General features: G+C 46.1%; 1 protein-coding gene across 1 annotated transcript; it reads left to right on the top strand.

The window, feature by feature from the left end:
* Window positions 1-5,417: 5,417 nt before the first annotated feature.
* On the top strand, window positions 5,418-19,891 carry RND3 (Rho family GTPase 3). The gene is made up of 5 exons (XM_082311889.1): window positions 5,418-5,716; window positions 5,804-5,891; window positions 13,078-13,187; window positions 14,744-14,878; window positions 17,837-19,891. The coding sequence occupies exons 1-5, from the start codon at window positions 5,567-5,569 to the stop codon at window positions 18,086-18,088; spliced, it is 735 nt and encodes a 244-aa protein (XP_082168015.1). The 5' UTR covers window positions 5,418-5,566; the 3' UTR covers window positions 18,089-19,891.
* The last annotated feature ends 2,244 nt before the right edge of the window (window positions 19,892-22,135 follow it).

Raw genomic sequence — 22,135 nt, 5'->3', positions numbered from 1 at the left:
AATTTAATACAACTCTGGATGTTTCTTCAAATTTGGACGGGGCTTTGAAAAAAATAAATCTCAAAACAATTCTTTCTTTTGGTTGAAATTGAATCCTATATTGTCATCCAGATTAAAGGCTCGCACTCTTTGATGTCTGTGGATAGGAGTACTTCAGAAGATGTTTGCGCTGAGTTTGTGCGAGCGAGGAACGAATGCACAACAGCATTAGGAATTTAGACAAAATACCAAAGTTAAAGCTGTGGGCTCCGCAGGCTGATTTTTGGCATCTCACGGGCGTCCTTGCTGACTGAAGGCTGCTCCCGGTACCATCCTACAGCAGGAAACGTCCTTGAGCTGCACGTGATTTCACGGATGGCAGAACACCCCCGACGCGCAGTTTGTTCTTACCGCGAGCGCTAACAAATCATACATAATGTAACAGCGAAGCAGCTAACGTCGGATTTGCATGAGATACTTTTACTGTGTTTATCCAGGAGTTTTCCCAGTTTAGATGTATTTACCCAAAAGGAATAAGTTCTGCTTCAGGGAATTTTTGATCTGAGGCAATTCCCCAGCTGATGGGATAAGAAGGTCAAGCAGCCGTAAGCCACAGCAGGAGCGTATCTGCGCAAGAAGTGGGCCCAGATACAGTTTCGCTGGGTCTATATTCATTTTCCTATTCTCAAAACATCAAGCTTTTCCAGAGGCAGAATTAAGACATGTGTGGGAATAATCCGCATAATTTTCGTGGCTTCTGCAGAGCCTCCTTAGCTGGGTGGTGTGTTGGGAAGAGACCAACGCGGGGAAAGGGTGGTCAGGATAGGGCCCGGGAGCAGACGCGCGGCGGAGCTGCAGGCGCTGCGGAACGGTGCTCCGGGCTTGCACGGGATACGGGATTCCCACCTGCACGTGGATAACTGCAGTACGGTCGCTATTTTAAAACACCTTGCTCCCTGACTTCAAATCTTCCCTAAATTATTAAGGGATTTTAAAATCATTTTAGAGTCATTATAACTTTGTTAAAGCATTGTCCTCAGATCCTGAAACTTGGAATAGCTGAGCGTTATTTCCCAGCCAAGTCTTAGTGCCCAACAAACTGCCAGACAAGTGAGGGAGAGTCACTGATGTCTGCAACTAATTTTACGAATTTATGTAATTCTTTCTCGGTAGTGTAGTTATGGCCAGATTTCGAAATGCCAAAATACAGATTATAAGAGCGTCAAGCTTCATTTTGTTTTCAGTTCACAGGTAATTAGCATTTATTTTCACAATTGCCCTTGTTCCTGCATATTATTATACCAACACCAGGAAAGAGGAGATGCTCATTCTCATCCTGCCGTCATCAGTTTTGAACCCTCATTGGAACAGAAGAAAATTCGGGTTTGGTTTCGGCAGCCAAAGCTCCGGTCCCTCGGCAGTGGTCTGAGCCACGCGTGGCAGTCGAGCTGCTTGAACCCTCTTTTTCCCTAAGTGCGAATTTTTTATTCCTTCCGCAGACAGTGTGGGGCAATGCTTTCTGATTTTAAGTCCTAACCCATCAGGGCTGCAGATGAAAAGTAGCAGGAGCTCTGTTTTAAACATCTGCGGTGCCGTGTAACGTTAAGGATTGGGAACGAACCGAGGCTCAACCAGAATTAGCGGGTACTTGCTTCTCCTCTGTCAAACAGGCCTCCTCAGGTCATGGCAGCTCATCAGGCAGCGGCGAAAAATAATTTCTTTTCATCTGTTAAGAACTCGAATATGACATTGATAAGAAGAGATAACAAATGGGTATGTGTTCAGAAGCAGGTTTTGAATAGCGTCCCTAAATGAGGGACGGGTTACACGCTGGCCGGTGAGAAGTACAGCTGTTTCTGAATAGCTGCTCGTTAAGGTGACAATATCGCGCTGTGGGCTGAATAGGTTCTCGGGAAAAAATAATACGTGATCGTGAAATTAATGACCATCACCGCATACTCACAAGGGAGCCCACGTTTCCGACACACAGGAAACACGCATTTCCTAATACACAAGTGTTTGACCTTAAACCTCAACCATGTTCTTTTAATGTACGTCCCGTTTAGCTACACGCACGCAGAAAGGAGGAGGGGATGGGATGCGTAAGGCTCAGGTTTTATGTATTTTGTTTAATACTTTCCACGGATGCTTTGGTAGTTGGCATCGCAGGGAGAGATATTCTGACGGCAATTTTAGATTTAAATCATCAAGCAGTCATTCTGATACTAAAAGCACTTGTTCTCGGCTGGTTTATTATAGTCATGGAAAGTGTTCAGGCAGATTACTTATGAGAGGAGAAAAATGTATTTTGATATTCCCATAAAATCTTATACTAGATCAGTAGTCATTACCACAGATAACACTAGATTGTGTATACGTTATTAATATACGCATAATGCTTTCTCGGATGGAAAGCGGAGAAACTGCAAAAGTCTAGAGAGGAATCAGGTCTGAAGAAAAATGGGGAATTTGAACTAAGCAAAGCAAGAAACTCTGCCTTATAAATCAAAATCCCGACTGCGTGTGAAGAATACCAATGGAAATGTTAACCCCCACTGCGTTATCCCCCTCGTTATCAAGATATGGGAAAAGGCATTAAACTTAAGAGTATGACATGAATAATAGTTTTACGGGGATTAACATATCTGGAAGAGCTTCCCCAAGGAATGACAACAAGCAGGCGGTTTCGGAGCAGGCAGGGGTGTCTTGTATCTTACTGATTGTCACAAGTGCCTAAAGCACCACAGGGCACCCCGAAAGTCCCGGGGTTTAGCTGGGTGACCCCAGCGGCCTCTGGACCGTCAGGGCAAACAAAGCATGTAACCATGATGTTACGGGGAAGCGTGTTGATGGAAGCTCTGTGGTCGTGATGAGTAAGCGTTTCGTGTGCGTTAAAGTTTCCACATTCCTAACATAGCTGGACGCAGGCGAATTTTCCATGTGAGCTGTGCGAGGGAGCCGTCTCCCCCAGCCCCGGTGCGTGGTGCCCGGCAGCACCAATTCCTTCTCCCGGCACCCTCGGTCCCCGCCAAGCCGAGCCACCGCCAAGGAACGGGCGGCATCAGCGCTGGCTTTGGTGCATCTTGCCTCCATCTGTACGGAGGTGACCGATGAACTGATAGGGAGCAGATGTTCATACTCAGCTTCCATTTGGGATTAACAAAGAGCTCTTTCAACCCCGTCTTCTTCTCTCCTTAGATTTGACAGATACGCCTCAGTTGGCACGTTGGACTCAGAGGGAATACAGAGCCAGAGCTGAACCTCCAGAGCTCTATCCCACCTGCATCTGCCCGTGAGGCTGCCACGTGTTTCAGCGTGGAGCGGAAAGGAATGAAGAAACGGGATTTTTTGCGCTCTGGACTAGACATGAGAGCATTTACGCAACTGTATTTTTCCAGACTTATCTCCTGTTCGAATGTACACAGTTGAGCAAAAGAGGGAAAACCAACTTGCTGTGAGCAAGAAGTTTCCTCACTGCTTATTCACTGTTCTCCCATTCCATCATCTGTCGAAAGGGCTGAAGCTGTGTTGGTGGACAGCAGGGACGGATGGAGACTGCAAAGTAGCTGAGACCAGCTTTTAATTTAAAAAAAAAAAAAAAAGAGATGGAAAGTTGCCTGCTCCAACTTTTCAGTGAGGCCTTACAAATAATGCACCCACTGCAAATTTTAGTGTTTTGCTCATGATTTCCAAGCAGAAACCAAGGCTTAAATTCTTTGGAAAATTCATTAGAGCAATTTGACCAGCTGAAGATGTGACACATCGGAACAAAATCAAGAATATTCGCCCTGAATTTTGAAATGTCATGCTTGAGATCCTCCTGTCTGCGTCACTGGCGTTATCTCCCTACGATCAAACATGCATAAGAGAGCAGCGCTTTCCGCTTCAGGGTGTTGTAAAATCGCTCACGTTTCAGCCCAGCGCTGACCCAGAGGAGGGCAACGAAGCTGGTGAAGGGTCTAGAGCACAAGTCTTATGAGGAGCGGCTGGGGGAGCTGGGGGGCTCAGCCTGGAGAAGAGGAGGCTGAGGGGAGCCCTCATCGCTCTCTGCAACGGCCTGAAAGGAGGCTGGAGCCGGGGGGGTCGGTCTCTGCTCCCCAGGAACAAGCGATGGGACGAGAGGGAACGGCCTCAAGCTGCGCCAGGGCAGGTTTGGGTTGGGTATTGGGAAAAACTTCTCCCCCCAAAGGGCTGCCAGGGCCTGGCCCAGGCTGCCCAGGGCAGGGGCTGAGTCCCCATCCCTGGGGGGATTTAAAGAACGGATAGATGTGGTGCTCGAGGACATGGTATAGATGGACTTGGCAGTGCTGGGTTAACGGTTGGACTCGATGATCTTAAGGGTCTTTTCCAACCTTGACGATTCTGTGATTCTATGATTCTATTCCATGACACGGAGCTCGTTCGTGACCTGGGGGACGGACTCAGGAGGTCAGGGCAAAACCCCACCTTCGCCAAGGCCACCCCTTGCCTTCGGCCGCGCCGGGCGAGGCTGGCAGGGGAGCTGAGAGGACGGAGGGGAGGCAGGCTCTGCTCCAGCCCTCCTGCCGGCCGCCAGCTCCTTTCCGCCTGCCCGCCGCGCGGAGCCATGCGGGCGAGCAGAGGGCCACTTGACGGAGCTCACAATCCGCCCCTTGTTCGGGGCTGTCGCTTCGGGAAGGATTTACCCCGCGCCGTTACAGTCGGTTTCAGTCAGAGCAGCCTGCGGTCCTCTGGTGAGCGTAAGCCAGTTTTGCTCATTTCTGTGTCCAGAAAGCTAAAAAAAAAGAGCTCGTTGAGGGCGGGGATGTTTTCGGGGATGCCGACGCTCCCCTTGTGACCATGTTTTGAGTGAAAACCCCGCTTTGCCCGCCATCGCCACCACCCCCGCCGAGGCAGGCTCTCCTCAGCCCGCCCTGTGGCACTGCGGGGGGGCTCCTCTGGAGGCCGCAGAGCCCCCCCCGCCGCAGGCTGCCTTTCGTAGCACTGAGCTTTATAGACGGCCTGTGTCAAATTTTAAAAAAAAACACCTCAAAAAACACCCTTTATTCCACGCATCGCTCCTGAGGGTGCCGGCCCCGCACCAGGCCTCTCCCTGACAGGATGACACCGCTCTACCGCCGGCATGGGATCACCCCAGCCCTCGGCGGATGGGCCCGGGCCCGGTGGGGCCGGGAGGGCTGGGGCCAGGCGGGAGAAGGCGGCGGGGTCCCCGCGGGGCGGCACCGGGACCCCGGCCGCCCCCCCCCCCGCCCCGCTCCGGGGCTGCGGCGCCGCGCGGCTCCCCTAGGGGGCGCTCTGCTCCGGCGGCCCGCCGGCAGCGCGCGGCGAAAGGGGGCGGGCTCCGCACCGGCGGCGGGCGGTGATTGGCGGATGCGAAGCTATAAATAGGGGCGGGCGGCGGGGGGACAAAGCAGTCTGCGCGGGACCGGCGGAGCGGGGACGGCGGCGCGTCCCGCGGCTCTGCCACTTCCACCTGGGTTTTTTTCTTATTTTATTATTTTTTTAAATTATTTTTATCTTTTTTTGAGGGAACCGGGTGTATTTGGTTGTTTTTTTTTTTTTTTTTTAAATTTTTGTTGTGGCCGGCCGAGGGACTAAGCCGAGATCAATGAAGGAAAGAAGAGCGAGCCAGAAGTTATCGAGCAAGGCGGTGATGGATCCCAACCAGAACGTGAAGTGCAAGATCGTGGTGGTGGGAGACAGCCAGTGCGGGAAAACCGCGCTGCTCCACGTCTTCGCCAAGGACTGCTTCCCCGAGGTGGGCCGGGGGCCGGGGCGGGCCGGGGCCGGGGCGGCGGGGGCGGCGGTGGTGGGCGCGGGCTGACCGTGCGCTGTCTCCCGGCAGAGCTACGTCCCCACCGTTTTCGAGAACTACACGGCCAGCTTCGAGATCGACACGCAGCGCATCGAGCTCAGCCTCTGGGACACCTCGGGTGAGCGCTTCCCCGGGGGCGGACGGGGCGGGGGGGGATCGGTGGGGAGCGGCGGCCCCCGCCGGCCTGGGGAGCGGGAAACCGGCCCGGCGGCCCCGCAGCCCCTCACCGCCTCTCTCCAGAGGCGAGCGGCGGCTGGGCGAGACGGGCGGCTGCTTCTCTTTGCCTATTTCCTTATTTTTTGGTAAATCTGAGGTATACTTTAGCGATGTACGTGACTTTTGGGGAGGGGAAGGGGTGCGGGCGAGCCTCCATGAAGCGATTTGTCGGCGTCGCAGGGGGAGGCAGGCGGGGCAGGGCTGTGGGCTCTCACCTGCCTGGCTGCGGGGAGCTTATTGAGGAGCTCCCGGGCTGCCTCGGCTGCTCCGAAACCCGGCTTCACCCGCAAGGGCGAAGAGGTGTTTATATATGCTAATGGTAAATTACATCAGCTCACGTTGGAGTTCCTTGTAGCCGCCTTAATGCCTGTTTGTTTATTCGTTTTTAATAAAATACAGTGCTTTTTCCCCTGCTTTTGAGAAGTCTTTAAAGCCTGGAAAGACTAGGGAGGTAGGCATCTCTGTCCCTCTGAGGGTGCAGAGGGAGCCATCCTTTCTTACATACCACGGGCAGCGCGTAGGGTCCTCATCGCTCTTCCAGTTGTGGCCACTCTTCTTCAGTGGCCATGTCAAAAACCCTGGCTCAGATGCCTCAGAGGTTGAGGTCTTAGATCTCACGTTAGGTCGGGAACTCCTCTAGATCCTGCTGTCCTTGATAATTGGACTAAGCTTTTGCAATAAGGGTGGTGAGGATGCACCCCTGAACTTGCCACCTGGGCGCTGGAGAGAAGCGCGGACAGCCAGCGAGCCTCTGACGCACGGTCAGGGGGGAATGATGCCATGAACCATTAACGCAAGTGTGGGTCAACATTAACTCTGCAGAAGCGATCGGAAAAAAGCTGAGGGAACTTGACAGAGTGTGCAAGCCCTTTCTTCTTTAGGCAAGTTGTGTAGGTAGCTTGTTAATATTGAATTTGGACCCAGCAGTTCCTTCTAAATACAGAAGCAGTCCTTAACCAGAAAAGGTTAATCCCTTTTTTTAAAAAAAGGGAGTTTAGGTGGTGAGTTGGCTTTCCTTTTGCTGTTGAGGAAATGATTCCAAATTCTTGCAACACAATTACTGGGAAAAGGCAGTCTCTTGTGCCCACCACCGGTATCAGCGTAGCTCTGAACTCATTTTTTTTTCTTCATCTTATGCCAAGAAAGAGCTTGCAGGCTTCTAGAGTGAGTCTGGTTTGAGCTTTCATCCTGATTACTAAGCTGGCTGTAACAAACTATGGAGTAAGGGCTTATTAAAAATTAATAGTGAAGTTATTTTGGAAAATTTTATCTTTAGCTATTAAAATACAACACGCTTGCAGGTTAAGCTGTTTGACATGGCAAGGTTTGGAATCTGTATGTCAAAGGCTGGAGACACCCATGTAATGAAATATTCTGTAGCACTTCAAAAGAGAAAAGCAGTGGAAGAAACACCTGCCAGCCTTTGCATGTGCATGTCATCGTCTCAGGCTGTCCTGGAACTAATAGAAAATTTGACTGAGTCAGAAACTTAAGATCAAGTGGCTAATTTGTCTGCAATCTGAAACTGAAGAGGAAATGTTTGAAAGATCCGATGCTTGGTCTTAGAAAGTATTACTGAACAGTAGATCCTCTGGTTGTGGGGCTGTGCGGATGAAGAATTGTCTCTTCGTCTTCTCTGCAAGAAGAAACCCTGCCCAGACTCATTAACCCAGTGCAAAATCACATCACCAGATGAGGGGCATCAGAAGATAAGATAGTGTTTTAGCATTATCTTAAATTCTTGGTAATTTATTTTTTACAAGTCTTTGTCCTAGTCCTTTGCTGAATTAGAATGAATGCCTTAATGACATTTTTAAAGCAGGACTAGATCTAGTTAACTTAAAAATATGACTGATTAACTGCCAAATACTAATGGAAGGTAATGTCCATTGCAGCACGGGAGAGGTAATGAGTCATTTGAGCTACTTCAGTATTTTTTGGGGGAGAGGGGAAGGATGCTATTTAGCTGCGTTTGATTGCAATATACTGCAGATACTTTCAAGATGACTTGATCAGTATTTAGTATCCATCTTTAACCCTCTTTAACTGTTTTCTAACTGGGAGCATGCAACAGGCTGCCTTGCAGATTAGTTTCTAACTTGAGTTAAAGTAAATGTTGGGTTTTGCATTGAATCCTTTAGAAGGAAGGTCTTGCTACTTTGAGCATTTTTTTTTTTTTTTTTTGCTTGCTGAGAAAATGAGAAGAGCTGTAGGCATTGGTTAAAATAGTTTTGTGTTAGGGTGAGAACAAGCCCTGCTGTCATGATTTTGGTTTACGATCCTTTATATAGTAATGTGCTTTTTCCTAGAGGACTCTTAAGTACAAAATGTAGAGTCATGCAATTGATAAAACATTTTAAAGCTAGCTGTAAGTTTATTGGGAAGTTGTATCTTGGATATGCCCCTAGAAATATGGGACAAAACACTCTTACAAGTAAGAGTGGAATGGGAAGATTCATTATTCAAATATTTTCTGGTACTGTCTAGTTCTGCAAGTCATTATAAGGATTTAAATTAGCCACAGCATTAAGGAAAGCACTTGCCAACTTGAATTTCAATTGGTTTTTGGACTACCAACCCTTCTTTCAAAGCAGGAATGTCTGGTTGCAATCTAACTACACCATAAATTATTCCACTCTGTGGTAACATAGTATGGCAGTCTCGAGCTGTTTGGGAGCTGTGTGCTTATTTTGCTAGCCAGAGTATTAGGAGTTTCTTCAGGCTGAAGCTTCATCTTGTAGTCTCGGGGACACTGAGGAATACCTGTGTATCAGACATCTTTGTCTACCATAGGCGTGGTCTTAATGTGCATTTACCAAGGTTTTGGCTTCTTCCATTAAAAGTGACTACTTTGATATTTATGTATTTCTTGCTAGTACAACAGCAGCTGTGGCACAGAAATCAATACTATTAATTAGGTTTACATACCTGTGTCTCCCTAAAACATATTAGTTTCTTTTTTATTGGTTGAGCTGTGGAAACTGTACTGGATACTCCAATAAAATAATTCTCAACAGGGCCAGAAATACTTACGCGCTGGTGGGGATTAGCATATAATTAAATCCAGAAGGGCCTTAGAGCTTTAGATGAGGTTAGCTTTACTGTGATTTGAATGTGCACAATGTATTCAGTGTCTGTATAGAAACATAATATTAATTGTAAAGCTTTTTGCTGAAATCTTTCAGGAAACATCTGAAACATACATGAATTAAAGTTCCTATTTTCCTGAGCAATCTGGCAGTAAGCTTTGTAAAGGAAATGTCAAATTTCAGCCTCTGCCTTCCAGTTCACGTGCAAGCTGGCTGTATTGAGCCATGCGATTTTTCTTCTTTCATGGCAGGGTAACGTTAACTCGTCTTTACAGGGTTTTTTTCCCCTTTAGAGGGGAAATAATTAAAACTGATAACGGGGAATGCCAAGTCACCTACCAAAGTCCTGTTTTCTGTTTGAGGTGCTATGAATATTGTGATGCTCATGTGCTTGGAGATGATGTGTTCTGTGATATTCAGTATACAAAATCCTGCGTTTTCTCCAAAACAGCCCAGGTGGATTTGGAAGGAGGAAAGCTGTCAGCAGTGAGTCAGCTCCTCAGAGTGGCCACTGCAGTATTTGATGTGTTTTCTATATAGCTGATAATTAGTGAGCCCAAGGGTTTGGGAGCGAGAATGCTGCTGTTCAACTGTTGTTCTTTCAGTTGACTGGAGTCCAAAAGGCTACAAAGACTAATGCCTGATGGCTGCTTGGTGGTGTGTAAATAGTAGAGTCTTGCCTGTTACTGAGCACCGCTTCCCTCAGGGCCCGCGGGCAAGCAGAGGCTGAGCAGCGCGGTGAGCAGGAGCTGCCCAGGTTCAGCTCCGTAGGTGGGACGTGGGGCTGAACCTCCTGCTTGGAACTGGTGGTGGTGGTGGAGGCTTTGGGCCTTGCAAATAGGGCATCAGCTCTCCGTGATCTAGCATCTCAGAGTAGTACTAAGGCATCAAAAAATTAAGTATGCTTTAACTTTTGATGACTTAATTCTGTTATTTATTAAGATAGCAACATTTAAACCTAAGCTTTGGCATCTTCTGTAGCCCAAAGCCAACCATATTGCTGGTGAGGGGTTTTATTTCAGTTTAAAAGCTGAATTTATGTTGTACTTTGCATGAAACATAAGGTTTTAAAAGTAGATCATTCTTAATGTTTAAATTATTTGGGCTTAAATTATTTAAGCTGCCAAACAGATTAAAAAAGGGGGATCGCAGCTGGAATATACTTCCACCACAAAGTAAGATGAACTACAGCATTATCAGCAATTCCTTGATAAAACAGAAAAATGATCCATGTTGTCCTTGACAAAAATGTTTTATTTGGTAGGAGGAGAATCACAAACACAAATAGGCTTATTTTTTTCCGCAAACACCATAGCTGTAGCTCTACATTCTCCTTCTGTTTTCTAGGGTTGGCATGGCTTCAAATCTGCAGACTAACTTGAAAAAGAGCGAGCAGCCTTACTGGGCTGTGCTCGAGTTGTCTGTTCAGACTTGAGCCTCATTCCTGAGATTCCTGGCTTCTGAGGGTTTCTCTGGGCGAAACGATGAAATGCCAGATTGAATAGGCTCGCGCAGCGAGGGCCGTAGCCCTTTATTTGCGCAGTAATAAAGGTTCAGTTATTGCTGCTGAATGAGACCAGGAAATTTCCTTTGTTGATACTGCAGCCCGAGTACTTTAAATGGTTCCCACTTGTTCTGCCACACACTACCCCGAAGAAAAGGAGGTGTCAAATATTCCTCCTAGCTTGCATCTGAGCAGAAGGAATGCCTGTAAAAGTGCGCTTATTCTAGCTCAGCATCTTCAATATGAGAGCTTCAGAAGGAAAACCTAAAAAGAAAAACCCTCAACAAACACGGCTACAGCTGACACAGTAGAAAGGAGTCTCTGGGCCGGAGGTGGTGACTGTATGTATACATAAATACATGCTGATGGACATATATGGTATGTTGTATCCCCGAAGACTGGTGAGTGAGAAGATAGGTATGTGTCTAAGGAATTAGTTTCTGGGTGAGGCTTTTTTGAGACTCCTTTCTAGCCAGCAACCATTTGGCCAAGCATTAATGATCTTCAATCCTGCCCTTACTTGCCTGAGCTCGGCAGGGCGATGTGCTGGCCCGGCAGTGGCTCTCACCAGCGTGCAGGCTGGCGGCTGGGCAGCAGTCTGTGCTTTGGCCCGTGTAACGCTGCAGAGCAGAGCGGGTGGCTAGTTAACGGCACGCTGCTCTGCAATTCATCTGTCCAGGGCTAATAACTTGGCCCTGGGGCTCCAGGATAAATAACTTGGCCCTGGGGCTCCAGAATAGAGGCACTATAATAGCAGTGCTGGAGATAGCTGGGGAATAATTAGTAGTAGAAAATGCTTATTGATAGTCGCTGCAAGCAGAGCTGAGCTCCAATGAATAGTTAACTACCGGTCAGCTCAGCTCGCTTAGATTTCTTTCTAACTTGTCATTTACTGCTGAAGACAGCTAACTGTTTTTTTGAAGAGCAGTTTTTGACAGCTGCCTCTTTGTTAGATTGACATCATTTATGAAGATGAGCATTTGAATAAAATAGTCTCGTTCAACAAATTACCTTCTGCTACCTAGTTTGGTAATGCTTCATTCCCCATGTGTTACTCTTCATTTCAAAAACAACATTCCCGGGATTCTTGACTCCTTCCTTCCAGTATAAGCTGTCCAACTGAAGTCATCTGCGATACGTTCACACGTTGCTTTGTGCAACAGCATGAGCTGTCTGTCAGTTAAAAACTTGAGGAATTTCTCTAATCCAGTTAGTAGTCTGCTCAGCCTCTGAGACCTTACAGCCAATTAGTTCTAGATAGTTGGAACATTGGTGATACAATAGCTGATAACCCCAAAACTCTTGAAAGCTGTGTTCTTGTTGCATATGTTCTATGATGTATTTTAGGTTCATGAGAGAAAAATACAGAAATGCGACTGTATGACTAAGAAGAAAATGCATTTTAAGTTGTAGGCATGCATTTTAAAGCCCAAACCCTTATCCTGTTGGACCGCTTAACAGTTTAAGTACCCTTCTAAATCAGAAATGCATTCTTCTCAATAAGTGAAGCTCCAGCAGAGTTAAGGCCAAACCGAATGGTGGCCGAGTGACTGCAACTTCCTAGAAAAAAAGATGATTTTTTTCCCCCCCAAACCTGTTACCAGATTGACCAGATGATAAAAAATGAGATTTCCGACTCTGGAGATACATTTGTAACTCTGCACATCATGACAATTTTTAAAGAAAACAGCATATCCCTTAACAGCTCTAGAAGTAAAACATGCACAAAGTGCAATATTGGACCTGTTTGTGTTCCATCAGATTACTAGTTTAGCTTTGATCTCGTTGATAAAAATTTGTTTTATGGGCCAAACATAAACATTTATTGCAAGCATATATTGGTTTACAGATTGGTGCGGCTTTTTGTGACAGATAACTTGCGTGCCTGCCTATAGGACTGGGATTCTTTCCTCCTGGAGTACTGCAACAAACGCTTTAATTTGAAGCAAGAGTTTCTTCTAAAAATTGCCGATATCCATGACAACTAAAGATGCATTTTGCACTTGGAACCATTTGGTTTAAATTAAATGTTAGAAGAATCAAAACGGATTTATTTCAAAACTTTCGGAATTCTTTTCTGTGAAAGCGCAACTGTGACAAATTTGCTTTGAGGAAGCCTTTTGGAGGTTAAGGATTTGTTCTCAAAGTCAAATCCCTGCAGGTTAATGCTGGGACTTAAACTTGGGCTGACCCGATTTGCCTTTCCTTGTTATTGCGGGCATCCCAAGCTTTTGGTGGGAGATGGATCACTGGGGTGCCATCACGTAAATTACTTGGGAAAGCTGTTGCTTTTGTAGGTGAGAAATAAAAGCAAAGTGGGGAAATGAGCAACTGCAACGAGTATTTGGGAAATACAGTGCTATTGAAGAAAAGAGGGTAGCTGGGTGCTATTAAAGAGCTTCACTGAAAACCTTCCTAAACTTTCTGGATAAGCTTGAATGAATGCAGAAAGTGAAAAATATAAACTAATAAAAATGTTGTTTGTTTCCCTGCAGGGTCTCCTTATTATGACAACGTCCGCCCGCTCTCCTATCCAGATTCTGATGCTGTCCTCATTTGCTTTGACATCAGTCGGCCAGAAACTCTTGACAGTGTGCTAAAAAAGGCAAGTGTTCGAGAAACATTTGATAACAGAACTGTTTGAGTAGCTTGTCTTTAAATCTCTAAAGAGTGGTGCTGTTTCTTACCTTGGAAACTTCAGTTTGTTTCTTTTAATGGAGAGATGACAGGACCGCGCTCTGCACTGCTAGAATTTGAGATCGTTTGTTTGAAAGGGATGAATGTTAACTGAAAACAAAAACTCCCTCATGGACGCTCAGGGGTAAAGTTAGTTCTCATTCCCCAGCCCTTAGACAGCAGTGAATTGTTTAGGGTGGTGTGAGGTGCAGGGCTGGGTGCAGCAAGAAATTGTCTCTCGCTTTATCTTCATAGAACAGACAGGATTGAGAAACTTTGCCGTGTTGCAGAGACGGTTAAAACGTGCCTGCCAAGTGTTTGGACTCTTGCCATGGCTTTACATAATTCCTCAGCCTGCAGTTAGAAGGAGCCAGTGACAAATGCCTCTGGAAGCCACCAGAAGACCTGCAGTGGCATAGAAATGCAATCCTGCACCAAACTTCAAAATTTTTCACAAGCTCAGTGATCTCAGATTCAGTGCCAGACTTTCCCCGAGTTAAAACATTGAATTTTGATAATCAAGCTCTGTGTTTGCCAGGTGGTCCTGCTCTTCTCCTTGGTCACTGGGCATGACTCCACTTTGCAGTGTTGTCTTTAAGGCTTAATGACCTGAAGTTCCTTTTTTCTGTAGTTGGGGCCGGTGGTCCTTGTGTCACTGGGAATAAAGTGGCATACAGTGCTCTGAATAGGCTACAGAAAACACTTAAGACTATTCTCTCAGCTGCTAACTGTGCCAACAAGCATCTAGAACTGTCTTTTTCTTTTCTGTCCCTGATAATGTTGATTACTGTTGCTAAATTCTGTAAAGGGTTTTTCTTAATATGCTTTTAAACCCAAATGATATCCTTAAGTTTTGGGGATTGTGTGATCTGTTCAGATTATGCTGCGAAATTTTTGGCTTTCTGGTGTTCTCCAAAAAAAAAAATGTGGGGGGGGGGGGAAACCCCAAGGAATATATCACAGGTTCTGTTTGAAGGGCTTATTACTGGTTCTCAATAGCTGAACCCTTGGCAGATTTGTGTAGTTTTAGGGGTGAGGATGTAGCCAGGAGCCAACATATAGCAACGTTTATTTAGTGGTCGTGCAAGACCTGCCTCTGCAGCTCTGTCTTGAGGAACCATTGAATGTGGTGACACCAGGTTTCACTGGTTCCTGTCTGCAAATGGCTACAGCTGGGTGTTTACCGCTCGTGAGGAGCGACAGGTCTGCAAACCTTTACTCATGTAGGTAAACAAGCTCAATTCATTCCATTTTGATTAGTAAGTCGGTGGAATTAATGAGTGTGTGAGATTGTAAGATTCCATCCTTGACCAGATTCTGCTGGAACTAATGCCTTCAGAAATTAGCTAGAAGGTATTTACAGCTATTGCGTAAGAGTATTTCCACATGAAATATCATGACTTATTAAACTTCATCGTGTATCTACTGCTTCTTTGGATTTAAACATTCAACTACCGGAGTATAACAACGACCTAAATTTTACAGTGGAAAGGTGAAATTCAGGAGTTTTGTCCGAACACCAAAATGCTTTTGGTTGGTTGCAAGTCGGATCTGCGCACAGACGTAAGCACACTAGTGGAACTTTCCAATCACAGGCAGACACCCGTCTCCTACGATCAGGTATGTGCCACGTCCTTCGTTGTACTTAGGGGTGGAAGATAAGACACTCTTCTATCACTGTAGCCATCTTTATGAACAACTTCTTCCCCCCGTTGACACTAGTGCGTCCTAGAAGTCAGATGCACATACTCTAGTAGTTGCTGGAGGTGAATTTGAAACCTGTTGGGAGTAAAGGCAAAGCCTACCCACAGACTGGATGCAGCAGAAAATCATGCAGCCCCACAACGCGTGTTTTAAGCATCATAAAATTGTAGCATTATTGATTGCAAAGAGCCTTTTAAGTGAAATGAAAATAAATTTACTACTTTTCTGAGCCTACAGAGGCCAAAACGGTAACCGAGATGTGACATGTCCTGTTTATTTACTGATAAATGGGTAAAACTTCTTGTTCGAACTTAAGGTTTGAATCTCATACATCTGACTTTAGCATCTTGACGAGCATTGCGTATAGTCTGACCCCTTAAAAATCCTATTTCCTGAAAACATCTGTGAAAACACCTTGTAGCTCCCTCTGAAGGTGGCAGCAAATCCAGAAAGCATCTTAATTCCTGGTAGCAGTTCTCTGCTGCTGGGGAAGTGAGAAGTTTGGAGCCAGGCATCAGGAGATAGAGAAACCGAGGTGAAAGGGAAAGGAATTGGGCCATGGGAGAGCAGGAGGTAGAGAATGGGAACACTGGGCTGTAAGGTAAACTTCCCCTCGTTACTCATGCATGTGTATCATGCATTGCAGCTGAATCACGGTGGTGGTTTGAGATACACCCTGCAGGGTGAAAGAGTGAGAATGGTACTGCCAGAAGTAACTTTAGCTAGTGTGTATATCCTGTGTTACCAAATAGCTTTTGATGTTTTATCCACAACCTCAGATTTTCCAAACTAACAGCTCCTAATATGGGATTACTAATAATGCAGCCTCCTACAGCATGCTTAAATTTGAAAATGCAAAGATACCATAAACTGTCTTGGTTAAAATACAACATGGAGTGTTGTACTATGATGGCTTATGCTGGTTATGGCATTTCTCTACACTCAGTAAACATCTCTCCGTCTCAGACAATTTTACATGAAACTAAATGCCCGTTTTTTAGTGTAAAACAATTCACAAATGTCCTTAAATCCTGCTTGTGGCGGAAGATGTCATCTTGGTTACAAACTACCACTGTTGCATGTGTACATATTCATGTTCAGCCTTGGAGCTGTAATTTTCCATGCTATTTTTCTCTTAATATTATTAAACTTAAAAGGAAATACCATCTGCCACTTAGTACATACACAAGTTCATATATTACATTTTTTACAGTACTTCAGTAAAATCACCAAGTCTTACCCCTTTCTGTAGATAGTGATTAAAAATCTACTGACAGGTGGCTTTGTCCCCAGAGTTGAAGATTCACATCTCTCCTGGTGCCGTAGCTTAGCCCATTCCCCTTAGGAGCAGGAGTCAGCTGAAGACAAAGGGCTGAGCCAGAAGCTATTACTTGGCAGCCAAAGGGAAAATTGTACGTGTTACAGGGAAGCCCATACTTCAGCAAACTCCCATAATTTCATCTGTACTCTGTGTAAGCAAAAGCTTAGACTGAGCAACGGCTGTATCTCTTGTGGTTGCCAAATCGCTGGTGGCATGAAGCAGCCCGGTGCTCTCCTGCACTAGTTCTAGGGAAGGGTCCTCCGGGGTCGAGATGCACAGCTTATTTTTAAATTCCCTTGCCTTCCTAAGTTTACATGGGATCAAAGAGTTTAGTGGGGTTTTCCCCGTTCCTCTTAACTTCATAAGGAAGCGCTGGGAGGATAAAGGCAGTTGATGGCGACACCCTGCTTCCAGCGTGCTAGCCGGTTTCCAGTCAGCTACACCTGAGCAAACATTTCTGAGGCTCTAAGGTATTGGCTAGGCCTGGTTAGTAGGAGTTGAGGTGTTTAACTGTGGGGAGGGCTTGTCCTACAAACTAACACTCCTTTATCAGCCACTCCCGCTCACAATTGATAAGAACAGGGCTGCATCGCTGCAGTGCAAACAGTGCGTACTGAAGACGTGGGTCCAAATAGATCAGTGCCATCAGCCTGGCACTGGAGCAAAGAGGAGGGGTTGGACTGACTTGTGCCTCTGTCTCAGGCCCATGAATATGTGAGGAGTGGCACATCAAAGATGTGGTTGGATTTCGTAACTTACTAAAAAGATTCATCCCTCAGAAGTAAAATTCCATTGAAACAACTCTGTTTTTTCCCACAATGCTGTATTGTCTTCCAGTAGCAAAATCCCCAACAGGATACCGGGGTATTGTCATCTGCTGGAGTCGTGTGTTGTTTTCCTGTTGCTGGAACAAATAACCCTGCTTTGACTTTTAATGCACTTAAAAACAAAAAAGAAAGGCTCGCATAACCACTAATGTCCTTTTTCTTTTTTTTTTGCCTGTTCCCTAACTACAAGTTGATATAACTATCCCTGACCCAGAAACCCACAGCACATTTCCCTGTGAACTTTGCCCCCTTTGTGGAAACGTAACGCGGGCTCCGCTCCAGGTCAGGAGCGCCCTGGTGAAGCCTTAAGGCAGTCGGTACATTTTCTCTTTGGAGATAGCAGGCTTAAATCTGGAAGCTGTCAGGTCCAGACCTTTCCCAGTGAGCACGTGATTCACGGATGCAAGGTGTAAGGGTGAAATTGCTAAACAGGTCCTACTAATACTCTTCTGGCTTTCTGCAGTTTGCAGGTCACTGAGCTTATCTTCTCTCTTCCAATTTGTCTTTATCAGCATAGGAGATAATGCTTGGATACTTGTTTAATGCAGCTTGGAACCAAAGCTCTGTTTATTTTGCAAAATTAGCTGCTGGCTGTAGTGCTGGAGCTTTGGCTTTGGTTTTCACAAAACATTGTGTATGGAAAACAGTGCTGAAAAGTAATTGTATGGTTTGCTTTGGCTCTCTGTGGAAACTTGGTATTGATTGCATGTTCTTTTTTTCCCTTAGGGTGCAAATATGGCCAAACAGATTGGAGCAGCTACATATATTGAATGCTCAGCCTTACAGTCAGAAAACAGTGTCAGAGACATTTTTCATGTTGCCACCTTGGCGTGTGTGAATAAAACAAATAAAAATGTTAAACGAAACAAATCGCAGAGGGCAACAAAGCGAATTTCACACATGCCTGGCAGGCCAGAACTTTCCACAGTGGCGACGGACTTGCGAAAGGACAAAGCAAAGAGTTGCACGGTGATGTGAAGGACCTTGATTTCCTGGAGAAGGAGGAAGAGAGTGTCCGGGAGGGATGGAGGCTCAATGAAGTACACAGCCACGTGGTATTTAATGAGGGCTTATGCCAGTGCTTTAATGGAGACTTCACCTGTTGTGTGAGACTGTACTTAGGAACTGAGCAGCGAGAAGAAATGGCTCTAAACGAGGTGGCATCAGGAAATAATACATTGAAGAAAATGCCAAAAAAAAAAAAAAAAAGGGAAAATGTTTGAATGTGCTGAGAAAAGAGAGGGTGAATGGGAAAATAACACTGCAAAGAAGAGAGATGTCATTGACAGTGCTTGTTTCTTTTATTAACGCTCTACTCCTGGATGCTACCACTTTGATTTCATTAAAATAATACTTTAATGTTTGGTTTTTTTAAAAGAAGACATTATTAATATGCCCTCCTCATTAAGGAACTATCCCTGTGACCTTATAGTTGGTTTTCCAAAGGATATGATCTAATTTTTTACTAGCCCATCGTTAAAATGGAGAGTATACCGAGGCCTGTGCGTCACCTAGAGGAAAACACTGTACGTGAGAAGTCTGGAGTTTTGCCTTCCCGAGACGGCAGCGCAACCTACATTTGAGCCCATTGGTAACGAAGACAACCGTTTGAGATTTCCCAGTATTATAGGTGCCCTCGCACTGTGGAAATGAAAACGGATCAAATTGGGGTGTGGGGGCAAACCGCCTGCCCGTTGCAGGACTCTGACTTTCCGTTCCTCTTTGTGATTGTAACGTAGAGTGGAAGTGGTCTCCAGTTCTGGTGTGCTGTATGGGTATGTCGCTGTAGGTTCAAGTGAAAGGTGCTAGGAGCTATGATGACAAATGATCCTTAGTTTTACAACCATGATAATTCGTGAAGCCTTACTGCCCGTCTGGGGAAGCCCCGAGACTCCCCTGCTTCTGCTAGGAGTTGGAGAGCCGGGTGGATCCCAGGATCTCGCCCTCTGTAAACGCTACAGAGAAGTGCTATTCTGTGATGTGGTTCACTGCAATTATCTTTGCAAAAAAACCCAAGAATCTGCAAATGAGCCAGCAGAGCCAGGTTATCTTTTGTGATGCTCTTATTGTTTTGGGGCAGCCGTCTCTCGCTGCAGACTGTGTTTGCTCATGGTGAGGAAATGGGGTCTGAAGAACTGTGACGCCTTAAGGGGTCCCCAGTGGAAACTGGATACTGCCCTTAGTCTTTAAGATTAATATATACGTATCCAGACAACAATCATGAAACATCGGTGAACCGGTTAAGTCAAATTCCTTTTTGCTTACTGAATACTATTGTTGCATTAAATAATTCAGCCTTTAAATTGTTTGCAACTGCTTACTGACCGACTTTAACTTCATAGCTTCTCTCAAAGGAAGGATACTGCAAGCTTTAACCAGTGTGGCTGTCGCTTGTTGAGGGCAAGCGTTTTGTTCCCGAGGGTAATGCTTCATTTTTGAAGTGTTAAAGCTGTGTTCACGTTGACTTGTGCAAAGGTAAAGGGTTACCGTAATTAAAACTCAGTTCTGTGTGTTCCCGGCACTTTGTTTCATCTGATAAACGAAGGAAAAAAAAAAAACAAACCCACCCATTCCAATTATTTCCCACAAAAAGACATTTTTACCACCATAATAAGCTTTTGACTGATGCAACAGTGCGCTTAGGGCAGTATTACAAAATAGCTGGTAAGTGCTTTCTGTATTTAAATATTGTGGAAAAAAATAAGTTATAACTGTTATAAAACAGGACATTCATTACTTTTTTTAATTGTTGAAGTCACTTTGTATGTTTGGTTAATGTTTCTGCAGTATTTATTAAAATACCATTTTTTCTTTGAATTAAAAAAAAAAAGTAATTGACTTGTAGTGGAAATGGCCTTTGTGTGTTAGTTCATTAATACTTGTGTGTTTTGGGCGTAATTGCGCTGAGCTGCAGGCCAGGCGTGGCTGGGAGTTGGGGTGTGATTTGACCAGAAATCAATCTCAGCCTTGCAACAGCCGTTCGGGTTCTTTGGCGTTACATTTAAGCGTGTCGTGTGGGTTACTTCGCTGGTTCCCAAAAATGACAGAGGCAGAGGAGACCGGAGCAAGCAAACAAGTGCAGCTTGGTTTGCTTCGCCTCTAAAACATCGAATGCTGCTTTTTAAAAGGTTTCATATATCCAGGTTGTCGCTAGGACCTGTTCTTTGCCCGCTGTGAGTTCAGCAAAGGCAGGCTTCCCTAAGCAAGGGACGTGGTGGTTGCTGTGGCTCCTCTTGGAAGAGTTGTCCCAACACATCAGCTCTGCTAGGGGCGTCAGGCTCCTGTTTGGACATGGAGGACGTGATGCTGAGTGCAGGGTGGTCGTCCTCGCCGCCTTTACGAGGTTTTCTCCCTAAAACTTGTAAAGTCAAGGCAAGGGAGCTTCCAAGGTTCCGTGTTGGGGTCTGTTGAAGCGCGCGTGGTCGCTCTACGTCTCTGAAGTCAGGCAGCAGTCCCAGTTGCCCGCCTCACTGATGCTTGTGGCTGCCCTGTGCCGACCCGATCGTCCTTTTCTATTTCTGATGACAAACCAGGTTTTGTTCCCTGCCTCTGTAGATGCTGTGATTACGTGAGCGCCGGCCTCGCTGTGCGAGAAGGCAGCCCGTAGGGGTGGGAGGGCGCTGGGTCGGCTCTGTGCCGTCGCTCCCGGCTGCGGTGCCCTTCCAGCAGCTGGCGGGTTCCCGGGGACCCCTGTCCCCCCGCACCCTGGAACCGCCAGCCCCGCAGCAGCTCCTCTTGGCGCTGGAGGTGGCCTCTGGCAGCGTGCAGCCGCAGCCTAGAAACTCCTGGTGAACCCGCCCTTGGCCAGGGGTTAATGAATTATCCTTACGCCTACAAAGGTGCCGCGTCTTTGTAGTCTGAACTTGTCTTGTTTCAGCCTCTGGTCTTCCCATCTAGTTCTACGTGTGTCGGGTTGACGTGCTCTTGATTACTGAACTTAAGTACGCCGCGTAGGTCACCAGTCTGGAATTAAGTCACCAAGAACCAAACAGATCGACTCCTTCTTCAATGACTTTGAATCCCTTTGCTCCAAAGGGTATTTCCCAATTCATGTTTAACCAACCGCATGGTTCCTCTCAGCACTCTTAGGGTGTTGGCATCTTTATCGGAACTACGGGTGCTGGAGGAGCAGTTGGGCCACACGGCCCTCCTACAGTAGCGCTTTCGTCTTCATCCTAAGCTTCACCAGAACCCTTCTGGCCGCCCGTCGCCGGTTCCCCACACCGAGTGCCCAGTGGCCTTCCTGGCACCTGGCTACGGCACAGCCCGTTTTCGCTCACGCTTGGTAGAGCAATATGGCCATGCATGTCCTGCGTGACCTGCCAACCTTCTCCTGGGTTTTGTAGATCCTGGTATTTCTTTTCAAACCTCTGATCTGCTGTTTTCTGGGTCTTGGTGAGATTGTGGAGTAGGTTAGGACAAAGGAATAACCTCTTCGAAGCCGCACTAGAAAGGTGCCTTCCTGGTGACTCCAGTCTCACTTTGGAGATCCGTCAAAGCTTGTAATGAATTTTTGACCCATCTCACGTGCGCAGGCTTGGTTTCATGTTGCTCCTGTGTTACACCTCTGTGTGTGGTCACCAGTCAAACGGTGTGGATTAGGAAGGTACTGTTAAAGGTACTTTTAAAGCATCCTCAGACTCCTGCAGGAAGGAGATAAAGATCCATTTTCAATTAAACAACGTTGATGGCTAAGTTTATCGCTGCCCTCCTTCAGTGCCACCAGCTCACTCCTCCTTTATTTTGCTCTAAGCGGATGGAAGATGGAGATGTCTTGATTTATCTACATTTTTCTCTGAACATTAAAAAGGAAGTTGGTAGGCCTGGCTACAGCCACTAACCTTGCCAGTGTTTCTTTTCCCCTTACTGCTGCTACTTTTACCGTTCCCTTTAGCCCAGAATTGCCAATTTTGTTGTTCACATGAAACATTTGCTAGCTTTGGCCAACGGTGGTTGAAACCTCTGAGCAAGAGGAAGGCCCGGAGGTTTACTCTTCTAAAGCTAGAGCCTGCAGAAGCCCGGTGT

This window comes from Platalea leucorodia, assembly GCF_965183815.1.
Source record: "Platalea leucorodia genome assembly, chromosome: 5".
NCBI lineage: Eukaryota > Metazoa > Chordata > Aves > Pelecaniformes > Threskiornithidae > Platalea > Platalea leucorodia.
This window is presented reverse-complemented; position numbering and strand designations above follow the sequence as displayed.